The sequence below is a fragment of the Oncorhynchus clarkii genome, chromosome 11 (assembly GCF_045791955.1).
Source record: "Oncorhynchus clarkii lewisi isolate Uvic-CL-2024 chromosome 11, UVic_Ocla_1.0, whole genome shotgun sequence".
Taxonomy (NCBI): Eukaryota; Metazoa; Chordata; class Actinopteri; order Salmoniformes; family Salmonidae; genus Oncorhynchus; species Oncorhynchus clarkii.
This window is the reverse complement of record NC_092157.1, coordinates 2,214,082-2,232,585: the sequence shown is the minus strand read 5'-3', so window position 1 is coordinate 2,232,585 and position 18,504 is coordinate 2,214,082. Positions and strand designations below refer to the sequence as shown.

The 18,504-nt window shown below is 43.5% G+C and overlaps 1 protein-coding gene across 2 annotated transcripts in view; it reads right to left on the bottom strand.

Annotated features, from left to right (window-relative positions):
* LOC139420124 (procollagen-lysine,2-oxoglutarate 5-dioxygenase 2-like) overlaps positions 1 to 18,504 on the bottom strand; it is a 155,015-nt gene that overhangs the window by 104,560 nt on the left and 31,951 nt on the right. For both annotated transcript variants that reach the window (XM_071169863.1, XM_071169864.1), the window contains exons 2-3: positions 7,819 to 7,910; positions 6,077 to 6,213 (exon numbers count right to left, since the gene is read on the bottom strand). In XM_071169863.1, the coding sequence (XP_071025964.1) occupies positions 6,077 to 6,213; positions 7,819 to 7,910 (229 nt within the window). The remainder of the gene's footprint in view (positions 1 to 6,076; positions 6,214 to 7,818; positions 7,911 to 18,504) is intronic.

Genomic DNA, 18,504 nt, shown 5'->3' with positions numbered 1-18,504 from the left:
CATGTGGTCTGTAGATATCTGTGTTATAACATGTGGTCTGTAGATATCTGTGTTATAACATGTGGTCTGTAGATATCTGTGTTACTGTAGATATCTGTGTTATAACATGTGGTCTGTAGATATCTGTGTCATAACATGTGGTCTGTAGATATCTGTGTTATAGCATGTGGTCTGTAGATATCTGTGTTATAACATGTGAACTGTAGATATCTGTGTTACTGTAGATATCTGTGTTATAACATGTGAACTGTAGATATCTGTGTTACTGTAGATATCTGTGTTATAACATGTGAACTGTAGATATCTGTGTTACTGTAGATATCTGTGTTATAACATGTGAACTGTAGGTGGTGACGGTTTATTCAAAGATGACAAAACATAACTTAGCATCACAAATGTTTGACTTATTTACCAAAAAAAGCAGGAACTAACCTTCCAGTTGACCCACCAGATATATACATCAACACGTGTATTTGTGTTTTTCCTTAGGAACTAGTCAGCAGCATCACCCTTTCTGGAATGCAATGAGACACACTTACTCTGAGGTGGGGCTGTAATTATTCTGAGAGACTAAAGTCAACTCTGTGAACCCGTATCACAGTTACCTGCATCAGTAATTAGCTGGTTCTCCAACTGCAGCTTCAGAGATTTCTAGAATTAGGACCTTTCATGAAAGAAGGGAGGGTGTTTTAATACCGAGTAAACAGAAATCTCTCTCTCCCTCTCCCTCCCCTTATTAGCTGCTGTAATGATGTGAATGAACACTCAGTTAGATTTCAACAGGTCTGCACGGGTGAAAGGAGGTGTTTCTCCTAATATGGTTATAAATGGACTTCCTGTCATTTCCTTCCAAGTGCCTTAAATGAGACTGTTATGTTTAATTAACTAAATTGACCCTCCCAAAATATGAACGCGGCTATCGGATCTGTACTCTTAGATGGCTTTCTGCAGCACATACAATCCAAGAAAAAACACAATCGAAACTCTCTCATGTATGCTGTTGTAAGTGGCAACGCATCAGCACCTTGCCAGGGTTAATTATCCACCCTAGAGACCTTACAGAGAAGCTTTGTGCCCATTTAATGAGATCTCAGGCAATAACAACACTACAGGAGCCAGCCAGTATCCCTGACACCACACCTACCAACCCTACCAGTCATCCATAACACTACCCCTACCACCCCTACCAGTCATCCATAACACTACCCCTACCACCCCTACCAGTCATCCATAACACTACCCCTACCAGTCATCCATAACACTACCCCTACCAGTCATCCATAACACTACCCCTACCACCCCTACCAGTCATCCATAACACTACCCCTACCAGTCATCCATAACACTACCCCTACCAGTCATCCATAACACTACCCCTACCAGTCATCCATAACACTACCCGTACCAGTCATCCATAACACTACCCCTACCATCCCTACCAGTCATCCATAACACTACCCGTACCAGTCATCCATAACACTACCCCTACCAGTCATCCATAACACTACCCCTACCATCCCTACCAGTCATCCATAACACTACCCCTGCCAGTCATCCATAACACTACCCCTACCACCCCTATCAGTCATCCATAACACCTCCCCTACCACCCCTACCAGTCATCCATAACACTACCCCTACCACCCCTACCAGTCATCCATAACACTACCCCTACCACCCCTACCAGTCATCCATAACACTACCCCTACCAGTCATCCATAACACTACCCCTACCAGTCATCCATAACACTACCCCTACCAGTCATCCATAACACTACCCGTACCAGTCATCCATAACACTACCCCTACCATCCCTACCAGTCATCCATAACACTACCCGTACCAGTCATCCATAACACTACCCCTACCAGTCATCCATAACACTACCCCTACCATCCCTACCAGTCATCCATAACACTACCCCTACCAGTCATCCATAACACTACCCCTACCACCCCTATCAGTCATCCATAACACCTCCCCTACCACCCCTACCAGTCATCCATAACACTACCCCTACCAGTCATCCATAACACTATCCCTACCAGTCACCCATAACACTACCCGTACCAGTCATCCATAACACTACCCCTACCACCCCTATCAGTCATCCATAACACCTCCCCTACCACCCCTACCAGTCATCCATAACACTACCCCTACCAGTCATCCATAACACTATCCCTACCAGTCACCCATAACACTCCCCCTACCATCATCCATAACACTACCCGTACCAGTCATCCATAACACTACCCCTATCACCCCTACCAGTCATCCATAACACCTCCCCTACCAGTCATCCATAACACTATCCCTACCAGTCACCCATAACACTACCCCTACCACCCCTACCAGTCATCCATAACACTACCCCTATCAGTCATCCATAACACTTCCCCTACCACCCCTACCAGTCATCCATAACACTACCCCTACCATCATCCATAACACTACCCCTACCACCCCTACCAGTCATCCATAACACTACCCCTATCAGTCATCCATAACACTACCCCTACCACCCCTACCAGTCATCCATAACACTACCCCTACCATCATCCATAACACTACCCCTACCACCCCTACCAGTCATCCATAACATTACCCCTATCAGTCATCCATAACACTACCCCTACCACCCCTACCAGTCATCCATAACACTACCCCTACCAGTCATCCATAACACTACCCCTACCAGTCATCCATAACACTATCCCTACCAGTCACCCATAACACTCCCCCTACCATCATCCATAACACTACCCGTACCAGTCATCCATAACACTACCCCTATCACCCCTACCAGTCATCCATAACACCTCCCCTACCAGTCATCCATAACACTATCCCTACCAGTCACCCATAACACTACCCCTACCACCCCTACCAGTCATCCATAACACTACCCCTACCAGTCATCCATAACACTACCCCTACCATCCCTACCAGTCATCCATAACACTACCCCTACCAGTCATCCATAACACTACCCCTACCACCCCTATCAGTCATCCATAACACCTCCCCTACCACCCCTACCAGTCATCCATAACACTACCCCTACCACCCCTACCAGTCATCCATAACACTACCCCTACCACCCCTACCAGTCATCCATAACACTACCCCTACCAGTCATCCATAACACTACCCCTACCAGTCATCCATAACACTACCCCTACCAGTCATCCATAACACTACCCGTACCAGTCATCCATAACACTACCCCTACCATCCCTACCAGTCATCCATAACACTACCCGTACCAGTCATCCATAACACTACCCCTACCAGTCATCCATAACACTACCCCTACCATCCCTACCAGTCATCCATAACACGACCCCTACCAGTCATCCATAACACTACCCCTACCACCCCTATCAGTCATCCATAACACCTCCCCTACCACCCCTACCAGTCATCCATAACACTACCCCTACCAGTCATCCATAACACTATCCATACCAGTCACCCATAACACTACCCGTACCAGTCATCCATAACACTACCCCTACCACCCCTATCAGTCATCCATAACACCTCCCCTACCACCCCTACCAGTCATCCATAACACTATCCCTACCAGTCACCCATAACACTCCCCCTACCATCATCCATAACACTACCCGTACCAGTCATCCATAACACTACCCCTATCACCCCTACCAGTCATCCATAACACCTCCCCTACCAGTCATCCATAACACTATCCCTACCAGTCACCCATAACACTACCCCTACCACCCCTACCAGTCATCCATAACACTACCCCTATCAGTCATCCATAACACTACCCCTACCACCCCTACCAGTCATCCATAACACTACCCCTACCATCATCCATAACACTACCCCTACCACCCCTACCAGTCATCCATAACACTACCCCTATCAGTCATCCATAACACTACCCCTACCACCCCTACCAGTCATCCATAACACTACCCCTACCATCATCCATAACACTACCCCTACCACCCCTACCAGTCATCCATAACATTACCCCTATCAGTCATCCATAACACTACCCCTACCACCCCTACCAGTCATCCATAACACTACCCCTACCAGTCATCCATAACACTACCCCTACCAGTCATCCATAACACTAACCCTACCAGTCACCCATAACACTCCCCCTACCATCATCCATAACACTACCCGTACCAGTCATCCATAACACTACCCCTATCACCCCTACCAGTCATCCATAACACCTCCCCTACCAGTCATCCATAACACTATCCCTACCAGTCACCCATAACACTACCCCTACCACCCCTACCAGTCATCCATAACACTACCCCTAGGAGTCATCCATAACACTACCCCTACCACCCCTACCAGTCATCCATAACACTACCCCTACCATCATCCATAACACTACCCCTACCACCCCTACCAGTCATCCATAACACTACCCCTATCAGTCATCCATAACACTACCCCTACCACCCCTACCAGTCATCCATAACACTACCCCTACCATCATCCATAACACTACCCCTACCACCCCTACCAGTCATCCATAACACTACCCCTATCAGTCATCCATAACACTACCCCTACCACCCCTACCAGTCATCCATAACACTACCCCTACCATCATCCATAACACTACCCCTACCATCATCCATAACACTACCCCTACCAGTCATCGATACAGGAGCCAGACAGTAAATATTCACACTGTTGGCTCACAGCAGGAGGGGTTAGGATTTGTTTAAGGGACATCTGGGTCCAATATGGAGAAACTAGAAACCGTAACCTTTCAATGACCCCACAGCCTTAGTGGGCAGATTCTCTTCTTCTAGGAATCCAAGGCACTGAATATTCTAACACAAAGCACCAATGCATATTGCATACATGCATATTACATATGATGAGGAGTAAGAGGAACATGGTCCAATTGACTGCTTTAGATAACTCGTGATTTAGACATTTCAAATCAAATTTTATTTGTCACATGTTCCGTGAAACAACAATGCAGTTCAAGAAATACAGTTAACCTCTACGGGATTGGTGAACATTTCCCAGGACATAGACATATCTGATATGTGCAGAAAGTGAAGTTCGATAAACAAGAATTTAAGCAATCTAATTTACAGTAGCTGTTACAGTGAAAGAACACCATGCTATTGTTTGAGGAGAGTGCACGTATTAATAAACCAATTAGGCACATTTGGCTAGACTTGACACAAAATTTTGAAAATATATACAATGGTTCATTGGATCAGTCTAAAACCTTGCACATACCCTGCTGCCATCTAGTGGCCAAAATCGAAATTGTACCTAGATTCATAGGTACAATTCCTAGTTACAAAATCTATATTGGCATTTCTCTTGCATTTCAAAGATGAAAAAAATTCAAATACGCATATTTTTTTCTTCGTATTATATTTGACCAGATCTATTGTGTTATATTCTCCTACACTAATTTCACATTCCCACACACTTCAAAGTGTTTCCTTTCAAATGGTATCAAGAATATGCATATCCTTGCTTCAGATCCTGTGCTACAGGCAGGTAGATTTGGGTATGTCATTTTAGATGAAATCTGAAAAAAAGGGTCTGATCCTTAAGAGGTGAGAATATTTACTAAATAAATACAATGAAATACAGGGGGTACAGGTACCGAGTCAATGTGCAGGGATACAGGTTAGTCGAGGTCATTTGTACATGTAGGTAGAGGTAAAGTGATTATAAATAGATAATAAACAGCGAGTAGCAGCATTGTAAAAACAAAGGGGGGTGTTAATATAAATAGTGTCCGGGTAGACATTTGATTAATTGTTCAGCAGTTTTATGGCTTGGGGGTAGAAGCTGGTAAGGAGCCTTTTGGTCCTAGACTTGGTGCTACGGTGCCACTTGCCGTGCGGCAGCAGAGAGAACAGTCTATGACTTGATTGATTGGAGTCTTAGACAATTTTTGGAGCCAACTGAGGGCCTACATTTGAAGCATTTCAATCTTAAAGTAATACATTGGTAACTATTACATAAGTGAATTCTCTCTTCCCCTCGGTAGTGTGATGTACAGTCCAGGTCATCCTACGGTTGCCGATTCTCCTACCTGTCAACAGACAGCACCACCAGGTCTTCTTGGTCACTCAGTCCTTCCATGGCTTCCTTCAGTAGTCTCACCTTCTGTCCTCCTCCAATGGAGCGCCCCACATCCCCACCTCTCCACTCCTCTCCCATGCCCAGGACCTGTGGCAGAGAGACAGGGGACATGTCAGGGTTAGGGGTTAGAGATCAGGGGTTAGGGACCAATGCTCTTAGCACTGGCTGAGGACTGAGCCCTGGCTGAGGATGGGGACTGAGGCCTGAGGACTGAGGCCTAGCTGAGGATTGAGGACTGATACCTGACTGAAGACTGATACCTGACTGAAGACTGAGGGCTGACTAAGGACTGACTGAGCCCTGACTGAGGACTGAGGCCTGGCTGAGGACTGAGGACTGAGGCCTGGCTGAGGACTGAGTTCTGGCTGAGGACTGAGGACTGAGGCCTGGCTGAGGTTTGAGGACTGATACCTGACTGAAGACTGAGGGCCGACTAAGGACTGACTGACTCCTGACTGAGGACTGAGCACTGACTGAGGACTGAGCCCTGACTGAGGCCTGACTGAGGACTGAGCCCTGACGGAGAACTGAGCCCTGACGGAGAACTGAGCCCTGACAGAGAACTGAGTTTGAATAACATTTATGTTATGCTAAGTCAGATTTAGTAAAGTTCGACAAGGGCTTTGCCCCAGGAATCCTCTGATGACAGCTGACAAGTTTCCCATAGCCTCAAGTCCATGGCTGGTTCCCCTGAAAGTTTATTACTTCTTATTTCATAGTTCAATCAGTTAATTATTTGAGGTTGAGATTGAGCAGGAGTAAAATAATTACAAGAATAAATATGTCATGTAGGTAATATCCTGTTTTGCATATCTAAAGAAAGGCACAATGCCTAATCAATGTGGTGGAACTAAACGAGAGAGACGGTGCACAGTAGAACTAAACGAGAGAGACGGTGCATGGTAGAACTAAATGAGAGAGAGACGGTGCATGGTAGAACTAAACGAGAGAGAGACGGTGCATGGTAGAACTAAACGAGAGAGATGGTGCATGGTAGAACTAAATGAGAGAGAGACGGTGCATGGTAGAACTAAATGAGAGAGAGACGGTGCATGGTAGAACTAAACGAGAGAGATGGTGCATGGTAGAACTAAATGAGAGAGAGACGGTGCATGGTAGAACTAAACGAGAGAGAGACGGTGCATGGTAGAACTAAACGAGAGAGATGGTGCATGGTAGAACTAAATGAGAGAGAGACGGTGCATGGTAGAACTAAACGAGAGAGAGACGGTGCATGGTAGAACTAAACGAGAGAGACAATGCATGGTAGAACTAAATGAGAGAGAGACGGTGCATGGTAGAACTAAATGAGAGAGACGGTGCATGGTAGAACTAAATGAGAGAGATGGTGCATGGTAGAACTAAACGAGAGAGACGGTGCATGGTAGAACTAAACGAGAGAGACGGTGCATGGTAGAACTAAACAAGAGAGACGGTGCATGGTAGAACTAAATGAGAGAGACGGTGCATGGTAGAACTAAACGAGAGAGAGACGGTGCATGGTAGAACTAAATGAGAGAGACGGTGCGTGGTAGAACTAAATGAGAGAGATGGTACATGGTAGAACTAAATGAGAGAGAGACGGTGCATGGTAGAACTAAACGAGAGAGAGACGGTGCATGGTAGAACTAAACGAGAGAGAGACGGTGCATGGTAGAACTAAACGAGAGAGACATGGTGCATGGTCCTTACCTTGACAGTGTAGTTGAAATAGTCGGCTGACTGCATGAAGCGGCGATAACCATCAGTCTCCTGTGTGGCAACGGTGAGGACCAACAACTTCTCTGGAAAGGAAAGGAAAACAAAACATTAAACCAGATCAAGAAGTGTGTAATCATCATAATCATACAGGCAAATTAAACCAATAGACATTCATCACTTTTATTGGTCCTATGTCCGGCATGATGGCAGTTTACCCGATTGCAAGGAAGGCCTGCATTCTTACCACAGTGAAATGTTTGGATAAGGAAATAAAGGAACCATTTTATTGCTCCAAAGCCTGGCGTACATTTAAAGAAACAACTCGCACCAAAATATACATGTTATTTTATCCCTATAAAGTAGTGGGTATCCCGTTCCTCCCAGCATGACCCTAACCAACCCACAGACCGATGTCAACACATTGATGACTGCCTGGCTTAGCAGCACTAGGACACGTCTTAACATCGAACGGACAGAACAGCTACATACAACATGAGGAATTTGTATACTAAAGCATATTTCAGACAAGGTCATTTTATTATTGGGGTGATAGGAAGTACCCAGACCTCCAAGTTTCTGGAGCTCCAAGTACCCGGTCGCACTTACATAAGGCACATTTCCTCTGGGTGTGAGGGCTGAGGCTAGGGCTAGGGTTGAGGCTGCGACCAGAGATACCTCCAGTAAGAGAAGTCAACGCCACAGCCTCATGCGAAAACACACCAAACTGGGATAAGAAGTAAGGAGGGGGAGGGAGGTAAGAGCTGAGCTCTGATTGTTTGAGGGAACAGTCCCTGAGAAATGTCACGAAAACATACCCTGGGTGGAAGGAGGGTGTATTCATTATAATGACAAATACTGCATCAATATCACTGTAGGGAAACACCTCCATCTAACTGATACCTCCATCTAACTGATACCTCCATCTAACTGATGCCTCCATCTAACTGTAGGAAACAACTCCATCAAACTGTAGGGAAATACCTCCATCTAACTGATACCTCCATCGAACTGTAGGGAAATACCTCCATCTAACTGATACCTCCATCTAACTGATACCTCCATCTAACTGTAGGGAAATACCTCCATCTAACTGACACCTCCATCTAACTGTAGGGAAATACCTCCATTTAACTGTAGAAAACACCTCCATTTAACTGACACCTCCATCTAACTGATACCTCTATCTAACTGATACCTCCATCTAACTGTAGGAAATACCTCCATCTAACTGTAGGGAAATACCTCCATCTAACTGATACCTCCATCTAACTGTAGGGAAATACCTCCAACTAACTGTAGGAAACCCCTCCATCTTACTGATACCTCCATCTAACTGTAGGGAAATACCTCCATCTAACTGATACCTCCATCTAACTGATACCTCCATCTAACTGACACCTCCATCTAACTGTAGGGAAATACCTCCATCTAACTGACACCTCCATCTAACTGTAGAAAACACCTCCATTTAACTGACACCTCCATCTAACTGATACCTCTATCTAACTGATACCTACATCTATCTGTAGGGAAATACCTCCATCTAACTGTAGGGAAATACCTCCATCTAACTGATACCTCCATCTAACTGTAGGGAAATACCTCCAACTAACTGACAGCTCCATCTAACTGATACCTCTATCTAACTGACACCTCCATCTAACTGTAGGGAAATACCTCCATCTAACTGACACCTCCATCTAACTGATACCTCTATCTAACTGATACCTCCATCTAACTGTAGGGAAATACCTCCATCTAACTGTAGGGAAATACCCCCATCTAACTGATACCTCCATCTAACTGTAGAAAACACCTCCATTTAACTGACACCTCCATCTAACTGATACCTCTATCTAACTGACACCTCCATCTAACTGTAGGGAAATACCTCCATCTAACTGACACCTCCATCTAACTGTAGAAAACACCTCCATTTAACTGACACCTCCATCTAACTGATACCTCTATCTAACTGATACCTACATCTATCTGTAGGGAAATACCTCCATCTAACTGTAGGGAAATACCTCCATCTAACTGATACCTCCATCTAACTGTAGGGAAATACCTCCAACTAACTGACAGCTCCATCTAACTGATACCTCTATCTAACTGACACCTCCATCTAACTGTAGGGAAATACCTCCATCTAACTGACACCTCCATCTAACTGATACCTCTATCTAACTGATACCTCCATCTAACTGTAGGGAAATACCCCCATCTAACTGATACCTCCATCTAACTGTAGGGAAATACCTCCATCTAACTGTAGGGAAACACCTCCATCTAACTATAGAAAACACCTCCATCTAACTGATACGTCCATCTAACTGACACCTCCATCTAACTGACACCTCCATCTAACTGACACCTCCATCTAACTGATACCTCTATCTAACTGATACCTACATCTATCTGTAGGGAAATACCTCCATCTAACTGTAGGGAAACACCTCCATCTAAATGATACCTCCATCTAACTGTAGGGAAATACCTCCATCTAACTGATACCTCCATCTAACTGTAGGGAAATACCTCCATCTAACTGATACCTCCATCTAACTGATACCTCTATCTAACTGTAGGGAAATACCTCCATCTAACTGTAGGGAAATACCTCCAACTAACTGTAGGGAAATACCTCCATCTAACTGTAGGGAACACCTCCATCTAACTGATACCTCCATCTAACTGTAGGGAAATACCTCCATCTAACTGTAGGGAAATACCTCCATCTAACTGTAGGGAAATACCTCCAACTAACTGTAGGGAAATACCTCCATCTAACTGTAGGGAACACCTCCATCTAACTGATACCTCCATCTAACTGTAGGGAAATACCTCCATCTAACTGTAGGGAAATACCTCCATCTAACTGTAGGGAACACCTCCATCTAACTGTAGGGAAATCCCTCCATCTAAATGATACCTCCATCTAACTGTAGGGAAATACCTCCAACTAACTGACACCTCCATCTAACTGATACCTCTATCTAACTGACACCTCCATCTAACTGTAGGGAACACCTCCATCTAACTGTAGGGAAATCCCTCCATCTAACTGATACCTCCATCTAACTGTAGGGAAATCCCTCCATCTAAATGATACCTCCATCTAACTGTAGGGAAATACCTCCATCTAACTGTAGGGAAATACCTCCATCTAACTGTAGGGAAATACCTCCATCTAACTGATACCTCTATCTAACTGACACCTCCATCTAACTGTAGGGAAATACCTCCATCTAACTGATACCTCCATCTAACTGTACGGAAATACCTCCAACTAACTGACACCTCCATCTAACTGATACCTCTATCTAACTGACACCTCCATCTAACTGTAGGGAAATACCTCCATCTAACTGACACCTCCATCTAACTGATACCTCTATCTAACTGATACCTCCATCTAACTGTAGGGAAATACCTCCATCTAACTGTAGGGAAATACCCCCATCTAACTGATACCTCCATCTAACTGTAGAAAACACCTCCATTTAACTGACACCTCCATCTAAATGATACCTCTATCTAACTGATACCTACATCTATTTGTAGGGAAATACCTCCATCTAACTGTAGGGAAACACCTCCATCTAACTGTAGAAAACACCTCCATCTAACTGATACCTCCATCTAACTGACACCTCCATCTAACTGACACCTCCATCTAACTGACACCTCCATCTAACTGACACCTCCATCTAACTGTAGGAAACACCTCCATCTAACTGATACCTCCATCTAACTGCAGGAAACACCTCCATCTAACTGATACCTCCATCTAACTGTAGGAAACACCTCCATCTAACTGATACCTCCATCTAACTGTAGGAAAAACCTCCATCTAACTGATACCACCATCTAACTGATACCTCCATCTAACTGTAGGAAACACCTCCATCTAAATGATAGCTCTATCTAACTGTAGGAAACACCTCCATCTAAATGATACCTCCATCTAACTGTAGGAAAAACCTCCATCTAACTGATACCACCATCTAACTGATACCTCCATCTAACTGTAGGAAACACCTCCATCTAAATGATAGCTCTATCTAACTGTAGGGAAACACCTCCATCTAAATGATACCTCCATCTAACTGTAGGGAAATACCTCCATCTAACTGATACCTCCATCTAACTGTAGGGAAATACCTCCAACTAACTGACACCTCCATCTAACTGATACCTCTATCTAACTGACACCTCCATCTAACTGTAGGGAAATACCTCCATCTAACTGACACCTCCATCTAACTGATACCTCTATCTAACTGATACCTCCATCTAACTGTAGGGAAATACCTCCATCTAACTGTAGGGAAATACCCCCATCTAACTGATACCTCCATCTAACTGTAGAAAACACCTCCATTTAACTGACACCTCCATCTAAATGATACCTCTATCTAACTGATACCTACATCTATTTGTAGGGAAATACCTCCATCTAACTGTAGGGAAACACCTCCATCTAACTGTAGAAAACACCTCCATCTAACTGATACCTCCATCTAACTGACACCTCCATCTAACTGACACCTCCATCTAACTGACACCTCCATCTAACTGACACCTCCATCTAACTGTAGGAAACACCTCCATCTAACTGATACCTCCATCTAACTGCAGGAAACACCTCCATCTAACTGATACCTCCATCTAACTGTAGGAAACACCTCCATCTAACTGATACCTCCATCTAACTGTAGGAAAAACCTCCATCTAACTGATACCACCATCTAACTGATACCTCCATCTAACTGTAGGAAACACCTCCATCTAAATGATAGCTCTATCTAACTGTAGGAAACACCTCCATCTAAATGATACCTCCATCTAACTGTAGGAAAAACCTCCATCTAACTGATACCACCATCTAACTGATACCTCCATCTAACTGTAGGAAACACCTCCATCTAAATGATAGCTCTATCTAACTGTAGGGAAACACCTCCATCTAAATGATACCTCCATCTAACTGTAGGAAACACCTCCATCTAAATGATAGCTCTATCTAACTGTAGGGAAACACCTCCATTTAAATGTAGGGAAATACCTCCATCTAACTGTAGGGAAATACCTCCATCGAACTGATACCTCCATCTAACTGTAGGGAAATACCTCCATCTAACTGATACCTCCATCTAACTGATACCTCCATCTAACTGATACCTCCATCTAAATGTAGGGAAATACCTCCATCTAACTGTAGGGAAATACCTCCATCTAACTGATACCTCCATCTAACTGATACCTCCATCTAACTGATACCTCCATCTAACAAACTCAATCATCAAGTTTGCGGACGACACAACAGTGGTAGGCTTGATTACCAACAACGATGAGACGGCCTACAGGGAGGAGGTGAGGGCCCTCGGAGTGTGGTGTCAGGAAAACAACCTCACACTCAACGTCAACAAAACTAAGGAGATGATTGTGGACTTCAGGAAACAGCAGAGGGAACACCCCCCTATCCACATCGATGGAACAGTAGTGGAGAGGGTAGCAAGTTTTAAGTTCCTCGGCATACACATCACAGACAAACTGAATTGGTCCACTCACACAGACAGCATCGTGAAGAAGGCGCAGCAGCGCCTCTTCAACCTCAGGAGGCTGAAGAAATTCGGCTTGTCACCAAAAGCACTCACAAACTTCTACAGATGCACAATCGAGAGCATCCTGGCGGGCTGTATCACCGCCTGGTATGGCAACTGCACCGCCCTCAACCGTAAGGCTCTCCAGAGGGTAGTGAGGTCTGCACAACGCATCACCGGGGGCAAACTACCTGCCCTCCAGGACACCTACACCACCCGATGTCACAGGAAGGCCATAAAGATCATCAAGGACATCAACCACCCGAGCCACTGCCTGTTCACCCCGCTATCATCCAGAAGGCGAGGTCAGTACAGGTGCATCAAAGCTGGGACCGAGAGACTGAAAAACAGCTTCTATCTCAAGGCCATCAGACTGTTAAACAGCCACCACTAACACTGAGTGGCTGCTGCCAACACACTGACACTGACTCAACTCCAGCCACTTTAATAATGGGAATTGATGGGAAATGATGTAAATATATCACTAGCCACTTTAAACAATGCTACCTTATATAAATGTTACTTACCCTACATTATTCATCTCATACGCATACGTATATACTGTACTCTATATCATCGACGGTATCCTTATGTAATACATGTATCACTAGCCACTTTATACTATACTATGCCACTTTGTTTACATACTCATCTCATTTGTACATACTGTACCCGATACCATCTACTGTATCTTGCCTATGCTGCTCTGTACCATCACTCATTCATATATCCTTATGTACATATTCTTTATCCCCTTACACTGTGTACAAGACAGTAGTTTTGGAATTGTTAGTTAGATTACTTGTTATTACTGCATTGTCGGAACTAGAAGCACAAGCATTTCGCTACACTCGCATTAACATCTGCTAACCATGTGTATGTGACAAATAAAATTTGATTTGATTTGATTTGATTTGAACTGTAGGGAAATACCTCCATCTAACTGTAGGGAAATACCTCCATCTAACTGATACCTCCATCTAACTGAAACCTCCATCTAACTGATACCTCCATCTAAATGTAGGGAAATACCTCCATCTAACTGTAGGGAAATACCTCTATCTAACTGATACCTCCATCTAACTGTAGGGAAATACATCCATCTAACTGTAGAAAACACCTCCATTTAACTGACACCTCCATCTAACTGATACCTCTATCTAACTGATACCTCCATCTAACTGTGGGGAAATACCTCCATCTAGCTGTCGGGAAATACCTCCATCTAACTGACACCTCCATCTAACTGATACCTCCATCTAACTGAAACCTCCATCTAACTGATACCTCTATCTAACTGATACCTCCATCTAACTGTGGGGAAATACCTCCATCTAACTGTAGGGAAATACCTCCATCTAACTGTAGGGAACACCTCCATCTAACTGATACCTCCATCTAACTGAAACCTCCATCTAACTGCAGGAAATACCTCCATCTAACTGTAGGGAAACACCTCCATCTAACTATAGAAAACACCTCCATCTAACTGTAGGGAAACACCTCCATCTAACTGATACCTCCATCTAACTGTAGGAAACACCTCCATCTAACTGATACCTCCATCTAACTGTAGGAAAAACCTCCATCTAACTGATACCACCATCTAACTGATACCTCCATCTAACTGTAGGAAACACCTCCATCTAAATGATAGCTCTATCTAACTGTAGGAAACACCTCCATCTAAATGATACCTCCATCTAACTGTAGGAAAAACCTCCATCTAACTGATACCACCATCTAACTGATACCTCCATCTAACTGTAGGAAACACCTAAATCTAAATGATAGCTCTATCTAACTGTAGGGAAACACCTCCATCTAAATGATACCTCCATCTAACTGTAGGAAACACCTCCATCTAAATGATAGCTCTATCTAACTGTAGGGAAACACCTCCATTTAAATGTAGGGAAATACCTCCATCTAACTGTAGGGAAATACCTCCATCTAACTGATACCTCCATCTAACTGTAGGGAAATACCTCCATCTAACTGATACCTCCATCTAACTGATACCTCCATCTAACTGATACCTCCATCTAAATGTAGGGAAATACCTCCATCTAACTGTAGGGAAATACCTCCATCTAACTGATACCTCCATCTAACTGATACCTCCATCTAACTGATACCTCCATCTAACTGTAGGGAAATACCTCCATCTAACTGTAGGGAAATACCTCCATCTAACTGATACCTCCATCTAACTGAAACCTCCATCTAACTGATACCTCCATCTAAATGTAGGGAAATACCTCCATCTAACTGTAGGGAAATACCTCTATCTAACTGATACCTCCATCTAACTGTAGGGAAATACATCCATCTAACTGTAGAAAACACCTCCATTTAACTGACACCTCCATCTAACTGATACCTCTATCTAACTGATACCTCCATCTAACTGTGGGGAAATACCTCCATCTAGCTGTCGCGAAATACCTCCATCTAACTGACACCTCCATCTAACTGATACCTCCATCTAACTGAAACCTCCATCTAACTGATACCTCTATCTAACTGATACCTCCATCTAACTCTGGGGAAATACCTCCATCTAACTGTAGGGAAATACCTCCATCTAACTGTAGGGAACACCTCCATCTAACTGATACCTCCATCTAACTGAAACCTCCATCTAACTGCAGGAAATACCTCCATCTAACTGTAGGGAAACACCTCCATCTAACTATAGAAAACACCTCCATCTAACTGTAGGGAAACACCTCCATCTAACTGATACCTCCATCTAACTGATACCTCCATCTAACTAACACCTCCATCTAACTGTAGGAAACACCTCCATCTAACTGATACTGCCATCTAACTGATACCTCCATCTAACTGTAGGAAACACCTCCATCTAAATGATACCTCTATCTAACTGTAGGAAACACCTCCATCTAAATGATACCTCTATCTAACTGTAGGGAAACACCTCCATTTAAATGATACCTCCATCTAACTCTAGGGAAATCCCTCCATCTAACTGATACCTCCATCTTACTGTAGGGAAATACCTCCATCTAACTGTAGGGAAATACCTCCATCTAACTGATACCTCCATCTAACTGTAGGGAAATACCTCCATCTAACTGTAGGGAAATACCTCCATCTAACTGATACCTCCATCTAACTGTAGAAAACACCTCCATTTAACTGACACCTCCATCTAACTGATACCTCCATCAAACTATAGAAAACACCTCCATCTAACTGATACCTCCATCTAACTGATACCTCCATCTAACTGACACCTCCATCTAACTGTAGGGAAACACCTCCATCTAACTGATACCACCATCTAACTGATACCTCCATCTAACTGACACCTCCATCTAACTGATACCTCCATCTAACTGACACCTCCATCTAACTGTAGGGAAATACCTCCATCTAACTATAGAAAACACCTCCATCTAACTGTAGGGAAATACCTCCATCTAACTGATACCTCCATCTAACTGACACCTCCATCTAACTGTAGGGAAACACCTCCATCTAACTGTAGGAAACACCTACATCTAACTATAGGAAACACCTCCATTTAACTGTAGGAAACACCTCCATCTAACTATAGGAAACACCTCCATCTAACTGATACCTCCATCTAACTTTAGGGAAACACCTCCATTTAACTGTAGGGAAACACCTCCATCTAACTGACACCTCCATCTAACTGATACCTCTATCTAACTGATACCTCCATCTAACTGTAGGGAAATACCTCCATCTAAGCTCAATTGTTTCCACCACAGGAAGTGTGTTGCACAAATTTCTAAAACACACTAATGGTAACCTCACTGGGTAACATTTTGATTACAGGAAGTAGACATCTATTGCTAGGTTTTGTAAAACCACAGTAAGTCAAGCTCTTATTGGACAAGCAACAAACTAACCACACATGGAAACCATGTGTTTGATGTTGTTGATACCTTTTCACTTGTTCGCCTCTAGCCATTGCCACATGCCCAACCTCCTCAATTAAAGTGCCATCAACATCCTGTTTAGTGGAGGTAGGACTGCAATGCTGCATGTGCCTCTAAGCATTATGGGTTGTGCACATTATTTTGTTTAAGGTGGAAAAGGGTCGTTTCAGTTTTGAACATCAATTTGTCAAACGTTTTTAGTATCTGTTCATCAGGATCCATTATACCTCATATCAAAAACAAACTGCTTAACATGAATTTAGAAATATGATTGTCTTTCTTCAAACATGCATATAAAATAGTGTCAAAGTATCAAAGTAAAAACATTTTTTTTTACTCACAATTCTCTCAAAACCGAACCACATGGCAAGACGTTGCAAAATGGTAAAATTCTTAAGTTGAGAGTAAATATTACGAATATTTAGTAAATACAACACATTTTATTTACATTTGATGATTTTTAAACACATAAAAATGAAGTAAGGTAGTAAAATATTGAAGTTAAATCAGAAACCTGCATTTTTGTGAAAATCTGAGATGTTTTGGGATAATTCTGACTAAGCCAATTAATATTTTTTTAATAGTGAAGGAATAAAACGTAGCACTGGTAATAGGGGTCACACGTTTTAAACGTTTTGGGACACTACGTTGTCTCTGGGGTAATGGCCGTGACAGTCACAAATCTGCACTCAGTTTTTTTCTCACCTCGGAAACAGACACAGCGAAGCCTAAACAAATATCATATATGGGGGATTTTTGGGGAGCGCTGGTGGTCCCGAATTAACATTTTCCAGGTTGCACAGCAAAATATTTAGGAGCATTTGGGATCCCTGGATCTAGTTCACAAGGAGCAAATCGTACGTTCCTACCCACTTCCTGTGTCTATCTCAATCTGCCATGTTGGCTTAATAACTGTACTGTTAGTTTTAGCTGGCTAATACCCTCCAGGAAATACCAGACAGACCAAAGGGCAGCCAGTAAAACAAACTGAAAGACATCTATATGGTTGAATAGCACCACTCCATGTGGATTCAGTCTTCAGCACCACTCCATGTGGATTCAGTCTTCAGCACCACTCAGATTCAGTCTTCAGCACCACTCCATGTGGATTCAGTCTTCAGCACCCACTCCAT